General features: G+C 39.2%; 2 protein-coding genes across 4 annotated transcripts in view; one reads left to right on the top strand and one right to left on the bottom strand.

Annotated features, from left to right (window-relative positions):
• Nucleotides 1–7,055, top strand: part of tub (TUB bipartite transcription factor) — a 44,505-nt gene extending 37,450 nt beyond the window's left edge. For 2 of the 3 annotated variants that reach the window (XM_069697594.1, XM_069697595.1), the window contains exons 7-12: nucleotides 2,141–2,332; nucleotides 2,563–2,675; nucleotides 4,110–4,224; nucleotides 4,842–4,940; nucleotides 5,070–5,241; nucleotides 6,659–7,054. In XM_069697594.1, coding sequence (XP_069553695.1) covers nucleotides 2,141–2,332; nucleotides 2,563–2,675; nucleotides 4,110–4,224; nucleotides 4,842–4,940; nucleotides 5,070–5,241; nucleotides 6,659–6,792 — 825 coding nt within the window. In that variant the 3' untranslated portion in view covers nucleotides 6,793–7,054. Of the gene's footprint in view, nucleotides 1–2,140; nucleotides 2,333–2,562; nucleotides 2,676–4,109; nucleotides 4,225–4,841; nucleotides 4,941–5,069; nucleotides 5,242–6,658 lie in introns of all 3 variants that reach the window. The other variant, XM_069697593.1, reaches the window with a different exon arrangement.
• A 4,152-nt stretch (nucleotides 7,056–11,207) lies between these two features.
• Nucleotides 11,208–18,782, bottom strand: ric3a (RIC3 acetylcholine receptor chaperone a). Its single transcript, XM_069697598.1, has 7 exons — nucleotides 18,641–18,782; nucleotides 14,074–14,291; nucleotides 13,842–13,917; nucleotides 13,373–13,469; nucleotides 12,375–12,532; nucleotides 12,042–12,256; nucleotides 11,208–11,954 (listed from the first exon to the last, which is right to left on the bottom strand). The coding sequence occupies exons 1-7, from the start codon at nucleotides 18,756–18,758 to the stop codon at nucleotides 11,457–11,459; spliced, it is 1,380 nt and encodes a 459-aa protein (XP_069553699.1). The 5' UTR covers nucleotides 18,759–18,782; the 3' UTR covers nucleotides 11,208–11,456.
• Between the last annotated feature and the right edge of the window lie 968 nt (nucleotides 18,783–19,750).

Genomic DNA, 19,750 nt, shown 5'->3' with positions numbered 1-19,750 from the left:
TTGCCTGGCCCAGACTGAGTCACATCACCATGATGAAAAATACAAAGAAAGTTGCCCAAGTTCCTAAGAGAAGCTCCGAATGAAAGCAGATGATTATGAATAGATGATTAGCATATGAATAATGGTAAAACAAACTTATTTCTAAGTTTACCTTCCCAGTTTGCAGGAGTTTGAAAGACATAAACTGTTCTCTAGTTGAAACTAAGGTGCAGAGCTTTATAGAAGGGCTTAGATGGGGCGATTGTTGGCACTCATTTTTAGCTAATTCAGCATTCTCTATTATTTTAAAATATGCTTTGGATTCAGCAGTTGGTGAGCTGTTATTTTCCATCCTTCTGATAAATTAAAGTCAGCGAGCCTGGGAGCCGCTTGGTTTAATGTTTAACAAGCTTAACAGATCAAAAATGAACAGGTTTTGTTCTTCCCCATTTCAGCTGTGATAATAACTGGCTTATAGTGCCAAGAAAATGTTTATAAATTCTTTGGAATCACCTGATTTTCTGCATGAATTTTTCATAAAGTTTGATCTGATCTTGATTTAAATCCAAATTATAGGCAATTCAATGTGCTTAATATAATAGCACGTAAATAATTATAACCTTTTGTGTCTGTACTGAACACACCCATTAAACATTCACAGTACTGGAAAACCTAAGTGAAACCTTGGATTTAATAATTGGATCGAACCTCCTTTGTGAGCACAATTTCAAACAAGCATTTGTTACAGAGCTGCTTCAGCTCAACAGTAGGACGTCTGATGTGAACGGCTCTCTTAATGTCACTCCACCGTATCACTAATGAGTTTAAGGTCTGGGCTCCAAAAGGTGTATTTTCTTTGTTTGAAGTTATTTCTGTTGTATATTCACTTTGATGTTCAAGGTCTTTATCTTGCTGCATCACCCAACTTCTGCTGAGCTTCAGCTGGCAGACAGCCACTCTGACACTATCCTGTCAGATACCCTAATAAACTTGGGAATTGATTTTCTCCTTGATGATGGCGAGCTCTGGGGCCTCGAGGCAGCATAGAGTATCAATATTTCACAGTGCTTCCTCTGCCATACTTTGGGATGATGTCACTATGCATTGCCCTTTTCATACCAGTGCTGCGTGTTCTTCTCAAACAATTCAACCCTTGTTTCATCAGTCAACAAAACATGTTCTCAGGAGCATTGTGAAGACTCAAGGTGCTTATTGGCAAATTTCAGGCACGTAGTGATGTTTTTTTTCAGAGAGCCGGGTCTTCCTCCTGCTCCGTGCAAACAATACACAATGATTTGTGTATGGCAGAGTCCTGAACAGAAATGTTAACCAGCTTCAATGATTCCTTTAAGCCTTTAACTGTGACTCCGGGGTTCTTTCTTATACCTCAACGGGCATTTTGCATTGTGCTTTTGGAGTCCTCTTAGCTGGATGCCCACTTCTAGTAAGAGTGGCCACAGTACTAAATCACCTCTCTCTAAAATGTGGATTAATCAGGATGTAAACTCTTTGAGATAACGTTGTAACCCTTTGCAGCTTTATGCAAATCAACATTTCATGATCACATGTCCTCTAAGATCTCTTTTTACAGAGACTTGGTTCACGTCAGCAGAAACTTGTGGTGAATAGCAAATTCATGTTTGGGTGATATTTGCAAGTCAAAGAAGCTCGAGCCGACACCTCCAAGTTTGCTAACTCCCGACCTGCTGACTCCAATTAGCTTTCATTGATGTCATTAGCCTGGAGGTTCACATACTTTTTCCAACATTTAATCTGTGCTGTTTAAATTATGTTTTTAGGATAGACAAGAACAATACAAAGATTTGTCTTTTGTTGATATGATAAATTGAGTATTTTAATTGGATAAAGATCTAACAGTATTTTAAGAAAAATCACATCCTTTTCAGTCTCTCCACTTTATGATAACCGCCACTTCTCTTTGCTCCTCTTTCCTCTAATCTTTCCCTTCAGTTAACTCAATCTTCTGTCTCTACACCAGGTCCTTATTTTAGATTCAGTGTGCTAGTTCACGGTCCCAGTGGACGAGTTGATCTTCAGACTCATTACTCTGTGCTAATGAAAATCAACTCAAATGCATCACTCACCAGTCCACCATCTCACGAGGGTTCTTGTCCTGAGTGGGCTTATTCTTCTCCTCCAGGATGTGGCCTCAGCACCCACTCCACCAGTCAGTGAACCTGCCATTGATGTCGATGACCTTGAAGAGTTTTCTCTGCGACCTGCACCGCAGGGGGTTAGAGTGAAGTGCAGAATCACCAGAGACAAGAAGGGCATGGACAGAGGCATGTATCCCACCTACTACCTTCACCTGGAGAGGGAGGACGGCAAGAAGGTGAGCGGGGTCTACCAGCTTAACGGACATTTCGCAAAGGACACGTATTTGAGAGAATGGATTGTGAAGAGTTTTATGTGGCCTGAATTTTGTGTGCACAACATAAAATATTAGAAAGATACTGTTTTGTGGCTTCAAGCTGTGTGTGTGTCCAAATGACATGATTATCTTTAAGTGTACTGGTGACACTTACATTTTTCAAATTTGGTTCCTGGCTCGTTTTGACGCAGGTGTTCCTGTTAGCTGGTAGGAAGAGGAAAAAGAGTAAAACATCAAATTACCTCATCTCCATTGATCCCACTGATCTATCTCGAGGTGGAGAGAGTTTCATTGGTAAACTCAGGTAAGTCCTCCGTGGTTTTGCTACATGGAAAATTCAGGAGACTGTCCTCCTTCAAACAAACTACCCTACAGGCTCACAGCGTATCACGACCCACAGCTGCATTTAAAAGTGAAACACCCTCTAGTAGTCATATGAATGATGACAATCTGGTGTCCCAGAGAAGTTATACAGTCCACGTGATGTTTATACAATGTGAGGTGGGTTGGTGGATGGTTTGATACACAGCTGACTTTGGCACAGGAGACCGCTGTTTGCTTCTTGTTTCCAATCACAAGTTTGGACAGTTTTTTTAAAAAATGTTGCCGAGGTTGCGTAACTTTGAGGAAGTATTAACATAAAGGTACAACATGGTTCAAGTGATCATTTTAAATCAAACCATCATCTTTCCTTAACCTTTCCTTAAAGTGTTTTTGTTCCTGTACCTAACCAGGGTGCTAATTTAAGAAACTCTCCTATGGGTTGTGTTTGAGGGTAAGAACAACTGACCTGTATGGGCGTATGTGTTGGAGGACTTGTTGAAATTTTGGCAGCCCACACTAGAAATTCTATACATGGGTATGTGTTTGTGCATGATTCCTTATTTAATTTTTCCCATACTATACTATTTTTCTAAATGTATTTTCTATTGCATTTAGTGTCGACACAATTTTACTAGCCACATTCCTTTATTTGTAAATTCCTATAGGCAGTATTAAAAAAAAAACACGATGGATTTATAGCAAAGCTCATAAAAATTGTGCCTAAAATGATCCATTTTCTTATGTAAGGCACCATAGAGTGGAAATACTTAATGTCCTGTTCTCTCTTAGCTTCAGTCAAGAAATTGTAAAATAAAAAAAAATGTCTTTGTTATATTATTGTTTGAACCCTCGCTCATTGTTAAAAAAGAAATAGTCTGAAATAATTCGTATTTAAAATTCTAATCTTCAAGGCTAAGATTGGGAGAAAGTAAGTGGCGATATAATCCTTAGAGACAACTTCAAGGCTCCATAGAAACTCCTCTGGAGTTTAATCAAATATGGCTCTGCAGCCTTTTAATCTTCAGAGCCGGTCTGGCCATTGGTTGATGCACTTTTCAAACCTTTGCAATCACAGTCCTGCTTGAAGGATGGAGATCTAAATTTAAATGAACAGTGACCTTTCACCTAGGATTATATTTTTACATGTACAAGACAGTATTGCCTACCTATGACACACACACACACACCAAGCTGGGTACTGTTACTTGACTTGTTGCTGTTATTTGAGCAGTTTATTTTTCGACCTAGAGCATGACATGTGAACTATTACCATTATGTTACAGGATCTGGATGCACTTCAAATTCAAAAGAGACACACTGGGAAATGCCCCTTTAAAATGCTTCTCATGCATTGTTTCATACAAACACTCAGACTAACAATCAGACTTTTTACTGTGTTGTGCTTTCTTTGGAGATCGAACCTCATGGGAACCAAGTTTACTGTATACGACAGCGGTCTGAACCCTATGAAGAGCACCACCAGCCTCGAAGCTAGCAATCTGCGGCAAGAGCTAGCAGCCATTTGCTATGTGAGTTGGTTAAAAGGCTTCTTATCTCAAGGCTATACTAAGGTTTTCATCTTATCGTAATGTTATTGTGCAATTTTTGTTTAAGGTTTGAAATGCCATTTTTCTAACAACCCACTAAACAGAATAATTTAGGACCAGAGGTCTAATGGAAGCTACAGTAAATTAATTTGCTTTGAAAATACAACATGTTGGTTAAAATGTCAGGTGGTCTTTAAAATGTACAATTTCATGCAGGGATTCCTGGAACAAACAGAGGAGTCACAGTATTATTATATTCAGATTAAAAGCAGGTTATCATCTACAGTATGCATGCATGAATACATTTGAAAACCTCTGAAGGAAAAAAAACTGCATATTAGTATTTCACAATACATTTGAGTAATTAGGCTGTAGCTTTTAGTTCAAAGAACATGCATCATTTTATTTTTTGAGTTAAGGTACATTAGAGAGTGAAGTGCTTCTTTTATTTTTTTTTTTTCGATCAATAAATGTTAATCTGTCTTTCTTTGTGTATTTTATTTAGTACATAATTGATATTCAATTAAATATTATACAATGTGTTATAAATACATTGTAGGTTTGTAGGGTGAACATGCTTTATGATCTTTTCAATCTAGGAAACCAATGTTTTAGGATTCAAAGGACCTCGCAAAATGAGTGTCATCATTCCTGGGATGAACATGGACCATGAGAGAGTGTCTATTCGCCCACGAAATGTATGTGTTCCCTCATTTGTCAATAGTCACATCTGTGCTGACCCACTCAGCATCTGACTATACTTACAAAATTGATCTGATATCAATGATCCTCGTGATCCAGAGCTTTGCTATTCTTCTTCGTTACAGGACCATGAGTCACTGCTGGCCAGGTGGCAGAATAAGAACACAGATAGCGTGATTGAACTTCACAACAAGACGCCTGTGTGGAACGACGACACACAATCTTATGTGCTCAACTTCCACGGCAGAGTCACTCAGGCTTCCGTCAAGAATTTTCAAATCATTCACGACAACGACCGTGAGTTTCCACACCTATAAATGTTGTTTTATCAGGTCTAATGTTAAAAAGTAGAATAGGAACTAAAAAGTTTGAATAGGGGAATTGTTATGTCTCATAGGGAAGACTTGCAACTCCCCATTCTCTCCATTTCCAAGAAGGACCAGCTGCACTGTATGAATTCAGGTTTAAAGTAACAGTTTGTTCAACTTTTGATATGAGCATTGACAAAAATGCACTTCTTTACCCCAAACTTCCCTATCACATAAAAACAAAATGCAAACAGAAGACAATTCTTTAACCTGGGCTTTTAAACCACAAAAAAACAGAAAATGAAAGCGTTCCTTATTCCTACAGAACGACTGTTAGAGGCTCTGTATTTACAAAGACTATTGTACAAACTAACACACGTCAGTCAGAATAACAATATTTACCAAACAAAGACTATACAAAGCTTCCCAAATGGTTTGTCCACATTTAATCTACTTAGAAAAACACTGAGATCACAGAGCTAGTGCTGGCTCTGTGTTGGAAGAGTTGAAAGAAGGGAGGGGCAGATTTATATCAGCTGGGCTTTAAAAAAGGCTGCTGAAACACTGTGGTCCAGTCCAACAGCAGCAAATCCTTCAGATTCCTTCAATTCAGAGGCAGCAATTTATTCCAATAAACCAACAAGATGGTCCCTTGTGTTTTATCACCAGGGCTGCGTTCCAAATTGTTTACTCACGAAACTAACACTTAGTATTTTCGGTGCATAAGTGTGTCACACTGTCATGTACGGTAACATACAATGCACTCTGGGTACCCGGATGATGTACTCAAAACGGTCCACAAATTGAGTGTGAAATGATGGATGCTTTTCACCATTAACTGTCACCATTATGACTACGTAACAGGAAGAGAGGGACCACCACATGGCTGTTGGACAGACGCTATCCGTATGTTTATTGTGTGTGTTAAACAGTGGACATGAAAACACGTTCATTTTTATACTACAGACCAAATAGACTACAGATATGTTGGTGGGTGATGCATTCAAATGTTATGGTTACTTCCGGGAAGTGCAGTAGGGCAGTGTTCGATTTGAGACAACACAACTTCAAGTACTGTACAAGTAAGTGTACTAACATGTAAGACTACTGTATGTGAGTGTTTTAAGGGAAGTACACCATCTGAAATGCAGCACAGCACAACATTTACCGGCATACGCTCGAGGGGAGGCACAAAGTGCAGACCAGTGTGAGCTTTAAAGCAACTCTATTCAATTGAAGAGTTGTATGACAAATTTAAACACTCCTTTTCTTTATTTATTCATGTGATTATTTTGTTTAATCGTGACTTTGATCAAATTTAGCACTAAGTTCTTTGGGTCTCCATAATGAAGAGCACATATTTAATAGCTTATGTATGATTTGTTTCCTGTTTGTTTCCTCTGCAGCTGACTACATTGTGATGCAGTTTGGCCGTGTTGCAGAAGATGTCTTCACCATGGACTATAACTACCCAATGTGTGCCCTGCAAGCCTTTGCAATCGCCCTCTCCAGCTTTGACAGCAAGTTAGCCTGTGAGTAGACTCCAGCCTGAGGTGCAGTGGAGAACTGGTCCATCTGTCCTCTCAACAAGGGCTGTTCATGCATCCCTTGGCTGGTTTGAGATCTCCAAATCATCCAGTACCTTGGAAGTCCTGCATATCCCAAAATGCTTTATGGGCCTCAAGTTTTATGTGTATGTATGTATGTGTGTGTGTGTGTGTGTGTGTGTGTGTGTGTGTGTGTGTGTGTGTGTGTGTGTGTGTGTGTGTGTGTGTGTGTGTGTGTGTGTGTGTGTGTGTGTGTGTGTGTGTGTGTGTGTGTGTGTGTGTGTGTGTGTGTGTGTGTGTGGGAGGGGGGGAGGGGGGACTTCAGGATGGTCTTGGTCAGTGGAAGAAAATAAGCACAAAGAGTAATCCACTTTCAAAGTCAGATTCATTTTTGATAACTTTGGTCATTTTGTACTGTAATGGCATTATTAAAAAAACAACAACACTGTTCCTTTATGTCGTAGTTATAGAAATTTAACATTTCTTTATCTGTAAATTATAACTAACAGTTACACATCAGTAAGTTTTAAAAGTGGACTAGACTTTTTGTAGTCTACATAAAAAACACAATGTCACACACTTCCTCAAGCATGAATTCTGTTTATACAGATACTAGATCAAAAATAACTGCACGTCACAATATATTTATTTTGTTGTTTACATATTTATTACATCTTAATTTTGCTTTCATTTGCATCAACTTCGGCAGTACTGGCTCCATGGAGCCGCAAGCACAGAAATGATCATCGCAACAATATCACTTGTATCCACACAAAACAATTAGAGACTTGGACGTGAAAAGGTCCAAGGCATGTTACACAGTGCTGTGTACCATATACAATATTATGTCACAGTGTCATTTATGTGAATGTATAGGATGATGGTGCACTTTACTTTGAAGTTTGTGGTGGATGAGATATAGCTGTACATACTTTATTGTGCCTTTGAAGACTAATTCCAGTGTTACACTTTGGCCGTAAAAGGAGTCGAGCTTGAATTGGTCTTTCTTGCCGTATACTCATGCATTGGAGATATTTCTCTGTAGCGCCTCTGAATTCAGTTGTCTGATGCAAGGTTCATTTAGACTGATCAAATATCTGAGGTTGCAAAACCTCCAAAAGATGCTATTCTTTGCAGTGTGCAACATCGGGCAATATTTCAGCAATTGTCTGTGTATATTTAAATTACATTTAGGGCCTATGCCACATTACACTAAATAGATGGGTATTTATTTACACTGTAAACCAGGCAGCAGATAAAGCAGATGTCGAACCATACAGGCTTTAGGTTGTGCTCTTATCTTCTGATGCCTACTTGGGAAAAAATATACTCAACACAGATTGACTTACTGCCAACAAACACACGGTTGCAATGCAAATCTAACACAACTTAAACACATTCTCCATCTCTTGCTTTACATCTCTGATTAACTTTATGCTCTGCTACGTTTGATACATTCCTCATCTGACTGGCAGTAAGTTTCTACATCATGTGGCTTATTGCTGTTCACATTTTTACTCAAAATATTATTCCTCTTGCTCCAGATGGGTTATTTGTCAAATATATGATAGTATTTTGTATTTTCTGACCATTAAAAAAATCTGAATGAAGGCAAAGAACAATCTCTGATACCGCTATTGTTACTGTGGGTTATGAGGAAATCTTTATCAAATGTGCTATTCTTGTACCCAATTGTGCTCTATTTTAAATTACTATTTTAAAATTGTTGATACTCTTGCTGTAAAGTCTGCTTTTCATATATGTGTCCAGGAACCAAAGGTTCTCTCACTTTCAGTTTTTAGTGCTCTCGTTGTAATGTACAGTCAATGGTGTACAATTTACTGTGGTGGTATAGGCACAGTCCTTTGTTCATGGAAAACAAAATAAAATTACAGTAAGTCAAAATATGAATTCTGTTTTCTCAAAAAAAAAGAAAAAAAAAAAAAAGATGTGTTCATGAATTTAAAATGTTCTCCTCTTTCAGAACAAGGCAACAGTAAACAAATGATCTATTTCCAGTCCTTGTTTTTAGTCACTTCTAATTTATACTTGTTGTTCCTAACTGGGCCAATCAATGTAACTTTTACAGCAATACTTAAATTAAGTGACAAGGTTATTTTCAACACTGTGGATTTTTAGGGAACAGGAGGAATATCTCTGAACACAGACATACCATATTTTCAATTGAAAAGCAATGTTGTCATTATTGTGTGGTATTTATATAACAACATGAACCAAAAAGGATGCATAGCTTTCAAATTACAGTACTTTGGAGTGACAGGCTTGCTGACAATGTGGCCTACTAGTTAGTTCTTTATAAGTGGCACTGTGATGTGCACAGATGATGATACAGAGGCACCCTCAATATAAAATGGTTTATAAAGGATTGCAAAGATGAGGACAGTCATGGATTGGAAACAGAGAGATGTTAAATCCTGTGGTGAAAGCTGTATTTTGCATGATATGTTGTGGCTTTCTCCATCTTTTCTTTTGATCATCTTGTTTTCTGCCTTGCATTTTTGTATGATCAGAGAGAAAACTCTACACATGGCAGTTTTTGATTGATCATAACATCAATATGTTTACTCCTCTAAGACTGGGATCAAAATGTCTGTCCTTGATCACCTACAAAAATCATTTTTCTAATTTACTCTGTGAGTCTCTACACAGGATGTAAAATACATACAGGCAAAGATTTAATTAAATGGTGATGTTAGGTTACTTACAAACTTCAGAATAATAAGTAAAGATGACCTTTCTTACAGCTGACATTCTCATCACCTAATAGTATTAATTGACTGATGGTTGGACCTGTTTAAGTGTCAGCAAGTAATACCAGTGAGACACCATGAACAGTGACATGTCTCTGGAGGAGCACTGCCTGACTTGATTGTGGCCGTTGTTATTGTTGTGGCACATCAAAATGTCCGTCGGGATAAAGGTTTACTGGGCAAAGGGAAGTGTTTGATGAGGTTTGCTGTGAAAACACTGAGGTTGTTGAGAATGATGTGGTGCTAAAATCTAACAACAAAAGATGTCATTTTAGAAAATATGTGAAACGGATCCTTTTATTTGTATAGACAAAACAAAGTTCCTATATGAGGTTATTTTTTTCTCTGTGTTGATAGTGACAATTATTTAACAACTTCCAGTTCTTGTGTAAGGATCAGACTTTGTACTTTCATCTTCTGTTGTTTTTTAAGTGAACCTTGTTGCCTTTGACCGAGGCACATCGCTCATAACTGATACTATAGCTCCTGGACCTCGAGCTGTGGCTGCCCACTGCTCCTCAACAGTCAGAAGGAATCAAGTGCGGATGACAGATTTCTCTGCAGCGTTTAATAAGCTGTAACTCAATCACATCAATCTCTGGAGGCGGCAATGCACAAAGCAGCTAATGACTTCTTGGTATGACACCTCATGTTGAAGATGTTGTGGCAGCTGAGACCTTTCTGACAACACAACCCACATCTTACCACACTGAAATGTATTTATAAACATCCATGCTCACACTTACTCTGTATATTGACGTTGGCTTTACATTTGTTGTTACTATCAACTTGCAAAAGCCTTCTCCACCACAGCCTCCACCTGCAGTGCCTCCACTCTCTGTGCCCCCTGGAAAGATCTTATTTCTATGATAATTCTTGCTAGGGGGTTATTTGCAATGCTCTCTGCGTTTTATCGTGTTGCTTTGCAATCACACCTGTTATGCCGCATTACTACATCAGAAAGAAACCCTTATTGAACCACCAGGGGGATCCAGATAAGGCGTGACACTGTGAGGCACTTGCTTCACACAGAGTATTTCATTTGTAGCAAAATCCTTAGTTCTCTGTTCCTGCTGTGAACATTCATGGCTTCTGAGAAACGTGACATATTTTCTGGTTCAAAACTATTAATAAGTATGTTATGTAAAAGTAATCTGAGATAATTTATCTGGGATAATGATAGTAATGATAAATCATTCGGATCATTTGGAGAATAAAACCATTCTTGAAAAAAAAAAAAATCCAATGAGCAATCACTGACTACATAATGCTCCTTAGTTCAAAACATTAAAGGCTCTTCACACCCACACAGATGTCTTTAATTAACTTCACGATTGAACATGTGCTCAAGCTCTATTGTATGCACATCACTGACCTAAAAGAGGTCTATTCAGGCAAATAAGTGAAAACACCTGTATGGGTGAACCTTGGGTGTTCTTTTATCCCTTTGAAAGCATAACGGCTTATGTCACAGAGTCGTATTAATAACATCAAATTATTGTGTAAATTCAGTTTTAAAAGAAAAAAAAAAAGTGGGGCACTCTCTGAATGAAAAAGTACATTTTTAACCACTTAAATGGTCCTTCAGTCTGAACTTCTGGAAACTTTTTTCTGTCTGTATCAAAGCCATACTGGAAATACAAAGGAGTAGAAATGAATAAAGTACATGAGAGACATCAGAGGCTTTTACCATGTTGATGGTGTTAAAGGAGACTTTTATTTGTACAAAAGCATGACTTAAGAACAACACTGCATGTCTCTGTTTAGTTTAGGTTCTATACGGGAGTTTAAACATATAAGGGATTAGTATAAACACAGTATGATTCAATTTAGGGAAGACTGAGTTTACCGTATGTTTAAAATCCCCTTTTAGACATAAAAGTCCTTTATGTCTCTCTCCTGTTCCGCATCCTCAGCCCGCTCACCGCGACTTCTTTTGGCATGTCTGCGTGGATTCCACCCTCTCCAGCCGCTAACATCAACAAGTACTCCTCTTCATCCTCCTCTGCCTCTTCTTCTGGGTTTGGACAGCCTTCACAGCCAAACAGCAGGCTCTCTGCCTCCATCACCGGATCCTCCTCATCAGCTTCATCCACCTCTGTCCCCTCGTCCTCGTCCTCCCCCTCCCCCTCATCTTCCTCCTCGTCCTCTTTAGGATAGTGGAAGACATCTTTGTGGTCACTGAAGGTTATTTGCTTCTTCCCCCCACTCAGACACTGCAGCTCTTTGCTCACCTCCAACCCAACTCTCTGTTGCTTTCTTTCAGGCTGCAATGACGGCAGACTGAGCAACAGTCTTTTCTCTGCTTCCGCCTCCTCCACCTCCTCCTCCTCCTCATCCTCCTCCTCCTCCTCCTCCATCTCCACCTCCTCCTCCTCTTCTTCCTCCTCCTCCTCCTCCTTCTCCTCCTCCTCTTCTTCCCCCTCTACGTCTATGTCTTCCTCAATTTCTTCTTCTTCATCCTCATCTGCATCTTCTTCTCCCTCCTCCTCATCATCTTCATCTTCCTCTCGCACTATGGAGAGTTTCCTTGCCATCATCTCTTCCTCCTCTTGCTCCATCCTCTCTGCCAGGGCCTCAGCGGTGGGTTGGATGGAGGGTTTTTCCAGCCTAATCATTTGAAATCTACGTCTGTCACAGCTGTCAGATGGATCATCGTACTCTGGGTAGGTCTCCTCTGGGTAACCTGCATTCGTGTTCAAAATAAGACATCATCTGATATTCAGTATGGTTGTGTAAAACGGTATAATACTTTGCATTTGATTTAACTGGAGCTGCCTGGGGATTCATATTTAGGCATGTACCTTCCCAGTCTGCACCGTAGGGCACCTGCTCGGCCTCCATCTCTGGGGAAGCTCCCTCCAAACGGCCCTCTTGAATCATCAGTGTGATCTGTCTAAGTTGCTTGAGCAGTCTCTCCTCCTTCTTTGATGTTGTGGTTTTACTCTTCCTCCTTCTGCCACTAGAGAGCAGCACATAAATGGAAGCAGTCAGGCACAACAGAAATGTACAGCACATCACTCTGTGGCAGATCAGTAAACTGTTCTTTTTCAATTACGTGATCATTACATCCAGTTACCACATACAGCTACAATGCTGAATCATTTTTTAGTTCCCAAAGTTTTCTGCAATAGTTAATACTAAATGGCTCCTAAATGGTGGAATGAGCTCCCCAACGACATCAGGACAGCAGAAACTCTGTACATCTTCCGCCGCGAACTAAAAACACACCTCTTCAGACTTTACCTTGAACAGTAGAACTTTAGTAGCACTTAAAATGATACTTACTGATAGCACTTTGTAGTTTGGCTTTCTTGAAGAAATTGTATTTTCTTGATTCTTGTTGTTCTGGGTTTTGTACCCCTCATGGTTGAAATGCACTTATTGTAAGTCGCTTTGGATAAAAGCATCAGCTAAATGAAATGTAATGTAATACTAACCAACAAAAATGACTTCGACTACATCATTCAGTCTGTAAGTCTGTTAGTATTTGCTTGTTAAGGAGAATTATTTTGTCCAAAAGTGAGAATGGTTTTAGCAATAAATAATGTTCCCTTCCTCATTTATGAACACAACAATTTATGTTATTGAATGACCAATGGACTGTTTCAATAAAGGAACAGCACTCAAGGGAAAATATGGTGAAATATGAGGTTTTTTTCACCTCAGAATAATTTTCTCTTTCATTTTTGGTCTTTTCATTTTTATTGCCACGTTTAACCTGATGCATGATGTAAATTCTCTGGTATTTTGGTGCTACCAGAATTGAATTGTAGGATGTTAAGATAAAAATAAGTCTCACCTCCCAGAAGAACGTCTTTTCGCAGAAACAATCCTGTCCATCATCCTCTCTGTTTGCAGTAGTCTCTCCTGAAGCCTGGCGAGCTCTTCATTTGTCACTACACGATTGACAAGAGACGTTGTTTTAATATCAAAATATAATGTGTTTCTATGCAAACCCCATATGTATGTTTACGTCTGGGTGTGTTAAATTACATGTACACTGAAACACACACATACCCACACTGAGTATGTTTCAGACAGTGTTGTGCTGCTATACTGAAGGCAAAGTACCATTTACCTACCAAATGCCTTTCTCATATTTTACTATTGTACTTTTAGTTTCTCACTATTCTTTCACAGAAGAACTTCATGCCACTTATCCTTATAATTTTTTATTTAAATCATTTCAGTGTGAAGCAATGTACCAAAAGCAATGTTTTGGAAATTACACTGTATGACAAAGACTTTAAATTGCTGAAGATACTTACTAGTCATATTCTCCATGTTTGTCTTGGTTGCTGTAGTGTAGTTTCCTGATTTATTAGTCTTCCCCCTACATGTCAGCTGTGAATGTAAACATGTACAGTTTAGTGCTTCTTACTATTGTATTGTATAAATCTGACAACACTTTGTAGTTGCGTATGGTACTTCATTCAAAGTGTATATGGTATCTTATTGTCATAAAACCTGTCTACCATGCAGGTCCGTTATAGTAATTACCTTATAGATTATATAAAAGATGTAAAGAAGTATCCCAAAGCCATAAATGGGAATGACTTGGCCCATCAGGTTGTGCTTTTTGCCTCGTCCGATGCCTTTTACTTTTGCCATGGCCTCAACACTGTGTGCGATGGAATACGAATGGTCCACACCCCACTTTTCAGGGTCGTCTGGCACTGATAGCCGATGCATCACAGGAGGGTAGAACCCGGGTCCAACTGAGGGAGACAAAAATCAATCAATTAATCATTAAGGCAAATTGATCCTGCAAAAATATCCCATACAGTCCATCCTCAATCCGTGGTATCTTATTTTCACTAGGGCTGTAACTAATAATTATTCATATGTGGATCATTCTCTAGGTTCATTGATTAAAACATTACAGAAATGTCCAGCAAATTGTGAATGTAAAATTTCCCAGAGCCTAAAGTGATGTCATAAATGGCTTTTGTCTGAGTAAGCTTTCAGATAAAGATACAGTTACTATACGGGCCTGATTATTTCAGATCTGATTCATTCATTTCAGAAATGAACTACATAAGTGACAGGAGTGAATTATATATCACTACATAAAATGAGTTCCAATTTTGTCATGGTGAATAAGGGTCAAGCAATTTGGGTAATGAATTCAGAATTTTTAACTAAAACTTTCAGCATTTTGTATTACTGTATTCAACATTTAATAACACATTTGGATGTCCTACAAACACATGAAAAACTCAAAACATTTTTTAAAAAGCTAAATATTGAGAAATGAGGCCTCTACCATGAAACAACATCAGCGGGTTATCCAGATATCACTGGGATTAGCCTAGTTTTTCAGCTGGCTGACTTTTAACCGGAAGAGATCACAATGATAACACATTTGCAGCTCATGTTTGGTTGTGTTTTCTCTTTGCAGCAATTATTTTTCTTCTCCAGTTGTGAAGATATTTTCTGGATTTGCTGTTGTCTTATCTCTTCGCTATTATTTTCTGAAGTTACAGTGCATTTAGCTCTCAGTGCCACCAAACATCAACATTATAAACAATCAATTCAAGCCATTCAAATAATTAAAAGGAAGGGCAACATAATCTCACATTCGAGAAGCCACAATCATGAAATTTGGCAAGAAAAAAAAAGTTGGCTAGTATGCAAAATCAGCCAATTCATTTTCTGTCAATCCACTCCTAAATGTGTCAACTAACTGTTTCAGCTCTACTGGAAAAAAACATTTCACTAGCCTACTTTAACTTATATCCCAAAGCGTAATATTTAATGAGGTTTTATATGCAAGAATTGTACAATTGTTATTTTGTAAAGTAACTAAAGCTGTCAGATAAATGCAGTGTAGTAAAAAGAAGCAACAATATTTCAAGTATAAAGCAGCATGACAATGAAATACTCAAGTACAATAGAAGCACCTTAAACATTTCACCTATAGTACTTGAATTAATCTACTTAATAACGTTCCACCAGTTCACATATTTCTAATAGATAGTTTCTTCACAATCATTGTCTATCTCTTATAATAATCTCTGCACTTACTTACAGTATATCCATCCCTTTACTTTAACATTTTAAAATGATCTACAGAGTTCCTCCATCTTCTTATAGTTGTCCAGTTTTATGAACATACAGTGTAGTTTACATGTCACCTGTGGTCAAATGGAATTGAGCCGCAGGTGTCGCCGTTTCAGCAACGTCACTCATTAGTCCTGGGTCCCGTCCTCTTCTCTCTGTACACCAACTCTCTCGGCTCTGTCATTCACTCGCATGGCTTGTCCTACCACAGCTATGCTGATGACACCCAACCGATCCTCTCTTTTCCCTGATCTGAAACACAGGTAGCAGCACGAATCTCTGCCTGTCTGACTGACATCTTTCAGTGGATGTCCTCACACCACCTGAAAATCAACCTCGACAAGACCGAACTGCTCTTCCTTCCAGGGAAAGACTCTCCCACCCTTGACCTGACTACTACCTTCAACAACTCTGTTATCCCCGACCCTGACTGCTAAGAACCTCGGCGTGACACTCGACAGTCAACTGTCTCTTACTGCCAACATCACTGTAACAACACGTTCCTGTAGATACATGCTGCACAACATCAGGAGAATACATCCTCTTCTCACGCAGAAGGAGGTGCAGGTTCTGGTCCAGGTTCTGGTCCAAGCTCTGGTCCAGGCTCTGGTCCAAGCTCTGGTCCAGGCTCTGGTCCTCTCACATATAGACTACTGTAACTCCCTCCTGGCAGGTCTACCTGTTAGTACCATCCGACCTCTGCAGCTCGACTGGTCTTTAACCTCCCGAAATTCACTCCCACTACTCCGCTCCTCCTTCGCTCCCTTCACTGGTTACCAGTAGCTCTCCGCATCCGTTTCCAAACATTGGTACTTGCGTAACCGTGCTGTGAACAGATCAGGTCCAGTCTATATCCAGGACATGGTCCAACCCTACATCCCAGCCCGCTCCCTCCGCTCTGCTTCTACCAATCAGCTTGTTGCTCCTCACTGAGCTAAACACTCTACAAAATCACGATTGTTTGCTGTCCTGGCTCCTAAATGGTGGAATGAGCTCCCCAATGACATCAGGACAGCAGAAACTCTGTACATCTTCCGCCGCAAACTAAAAACACACCTCTTCAGACTTGACCTTGAACAGTAGAACTTTAGTAGCACTTAAAATGGCACTTACTGATAGAACTTTGTAGTTTGGCTTTCTTGAATAAATTGTATTTTCTTGATTCCTGTTGTTCTGGGTTTTGTACCCTCATGGTTGAAATGCACTTATTGTAAGTCGCTTTGGACAAAAGCATCAGCTAAATGAAATGTAATGTAATGTAATAGACCGGAGCTGTACATCCGGGCACTTTGCGCTTGCGTCCTGGCCCCGCCCCTTTTTTAATAGGGAAAACACACCTTTTCATATTGCTGGCGGTAAACGAACACTCCGATGTTCGACTACAAGTCTGGTGTGGTTGTTAAAAGTTTGAAATGTATTATTATATCGACATTATATTTTATTATCACGGTCTAGTGGAGAGAGGAACACCTGGAACAATCGCTCATAACCCCAAAATAATGCGTCAAAACCGCCAAAACGCGTCTGTTGCTAACCGCTGGACCACTGCGGAAGGGAAGCGCTACCAAAACACAGATGATCAAAACACAGATGATCTCCTCAACTCTGGACCCACGAAATGTGGCTGCACAGAAGAGAGAGCAACTCCTGTTTGGAGAAGCAAGGTGAGAAACTGGTGAAGACTGTTGCTTTCTAACGATTTTTCTGTGGATGTTGTCAGCTCTCTGAAAATTGTTCACTTTTTAGACAAATTGCGGTACAGTCAGGGACACATGGGAGAAGCGCGTTTTAAAATAGGTAGAAGTGTCTTCTTCTAAATGATTTGGTTTGTTTGTTGGTCAGCATGTTCTTATTGATTCATTCTGATCAGCAGTAGCTTCTGACAGCCTATAATGTTCAGGTTCGTTTTGTATGTTGCTTATAACTGAACCATCATTCACACAATGAATCTACATGGTATCTATTGTATTTTATGAGTTTAATAATTAAACTCATAAAATGCAATTATATTCTTCTCCCTAAAATCAAACCACTACCCAGATGTTAGCAAAATTACATTTCCCACATTAGGCCTGGTGGGGATGTGTAACACAGAGTTGTCCCACTTCCAAAATATGCTCGACTCTGCTTTTATTCACTTGATCTGTAAAAGTCTCTCTCTTGTTGTGGATGATGTCTCGGAGAATATTGTGGTTCCAGCAATCTAAAACAGCCCTTTAGTTGTGACTGCAATGTTCAATATTTCCTTTCTGGATGGTGCAACGGACTTCTTTTCTTTCTGGACTTTTATGTAATTGTTTAAACAGTCTGTGCTGGTTATGTTTGAGCGACAAATCTCTCCAGGTTTATGTAAGACGTGCCCCTATTGTGATGACTGATGCATTTTGACAACATCTGCAGGCATGTGGTTGTCACCCACCATGTGAAGCTCAGACCGAGTTAAGTCACAGACAAATGGAAAAAAAAGCCAAATACTGAGTTTGCGTATGACTGTAAAGATTAAAATTATAGGGTTTGAAATGGAAGTACAGTGATTAGAACAGTCTTGACTTGTGGTGACTGCCCACCTCTGTCTTCAGACTCAAGTCAACAGACACAGCAGCTTAATTAATGTCATGCTTGTCATGAGATGTTAACATTTAATATAACAATAACACACGTTGCAACAATAACCTCATATCATGCAGCCTAGGCTGAAGTTCTCCAGTAAGACTTAACAGACAAAAACATGGTTAACCACATTCAAATGCATTTAATATTTCGATATCACCAGAACATATACCAAATATATGCTCTTCAAATATGTCAAATATGTTGTATTTACCTCTTACCCATTGTATAGCATTATGACAAACATGTGCGCACTACGACAGGGCCTCTAGGCCGAATGCACTCTGTAGAGAGCAACAGCTGGCAACAACAACAACAGCAGCACCAACAAAAAAGACATTGGAGATGGAGTACGATGGAGATGGATGGATCATGATCAGATAAGCCGCCTTACCCTCAGGCTGCCCCATCTCCTTTTTCCCTCTGGGTAAAAGCATTCTGGGCAGGAAGAGAGAGATACAGAGAACAGAGCATGATATAAGAGTAACCTTCTGGCAAGTTGTAATAGACATTTTGTCTCAGAAACTGATGGCCAGGCGTTTGTTTCTCTTGAACAGTAAAGCTAGTATCCACAGATGTCATCGCTCTTCTGGTGACGTTCCTGCCTAGATTAGAGCAGATTAGACAAGCTGCGTTCAAGTGCTGTTTGGAATATTGACCACAAATCCCCAAAGAGGGAATCAGGTGGCCTTTTTTATTTTTATTATTTATTATTATTATTTTATTATTATTACTGTTACTATTATTATTATTATTATTATGTTTTACTTTTGATTAATCCTTTACATTATTGGGAGGCTGTGGCTCAGTTGGTAGAGGGGGTTGCACACTAATCAGAAGGTTGGTGGCTCAATCCCCAGCTCCTCCTGCTCACATGCCTAAGTGTCCTTGAGCAAGACACTGAACCCTAAATTGCTCCCAATGGTGTACCATCAGTATGTTGTAAGTTGCTTTGGATAAAAGCGTCAGCTAAATGTAATGCAATTATTAGTTGGAGTATATTATAAACAGATAAATGAACAAGGCATTTTAACCGTTGGAGGCACCACAATATCAAAAAGATAATCTATCCAAATTGATTTACTTTGATCATGATTCAGGGTCATTGCTGAAAATAGTCTGAATGTTTGTAAATTTATGGGTGCTTTTTCTCAGACTAATGATGGGTAGAAAAAAATAGCCATTTTAAGGTGAGGCAGCTCCATGTGTTTCTGATGGCTGGTTTAATGAGCGGTGTTTGTCAGGACGGTCAGAGCTTTGCTAATTGACGTTAGACTTCATTGCAGCTTCCAGCCACGCTGTTGTTATTTACATTTGATAAAAGTGGTGGACTGATGGCTTTGAATGGAAAGTGCATTGCAGAGATGTGTCAGAGAAAAAAATAACAAGAAGCAGACCTAAGGTTTAAAGTGTTTTACATCTGTAGCAGTGTCATAGTGTCATAAATGTCTTAAAGTGCCTTAAAGCGATAGTGAAGAAGTTTGGAGGAGGAATACATTAAAAA

The sequence above is a fragment of the Brachyistius frenatus genome, unplaced genomic scaffold (genome assembly GCF_029030835.1).
Source record: "Brachyistius frenatus isolate BFR_SWC_R1_liver_20210118 unplaced genomic scaffold, ASM2903083v1 Contig_24, whole genome shotgun sequence".
Lineage (NCBI taxonomy): Eukaryota > Metazoa > Chordata > Actinopteri > Embiotocidae > Brachyistius > Brachyistius frenatus.
The sequence above is the reverse complement of the archived record's forward strand: the minus strand, read 5'-3'. Positions and strand labels throughout refer to the sequence as shown.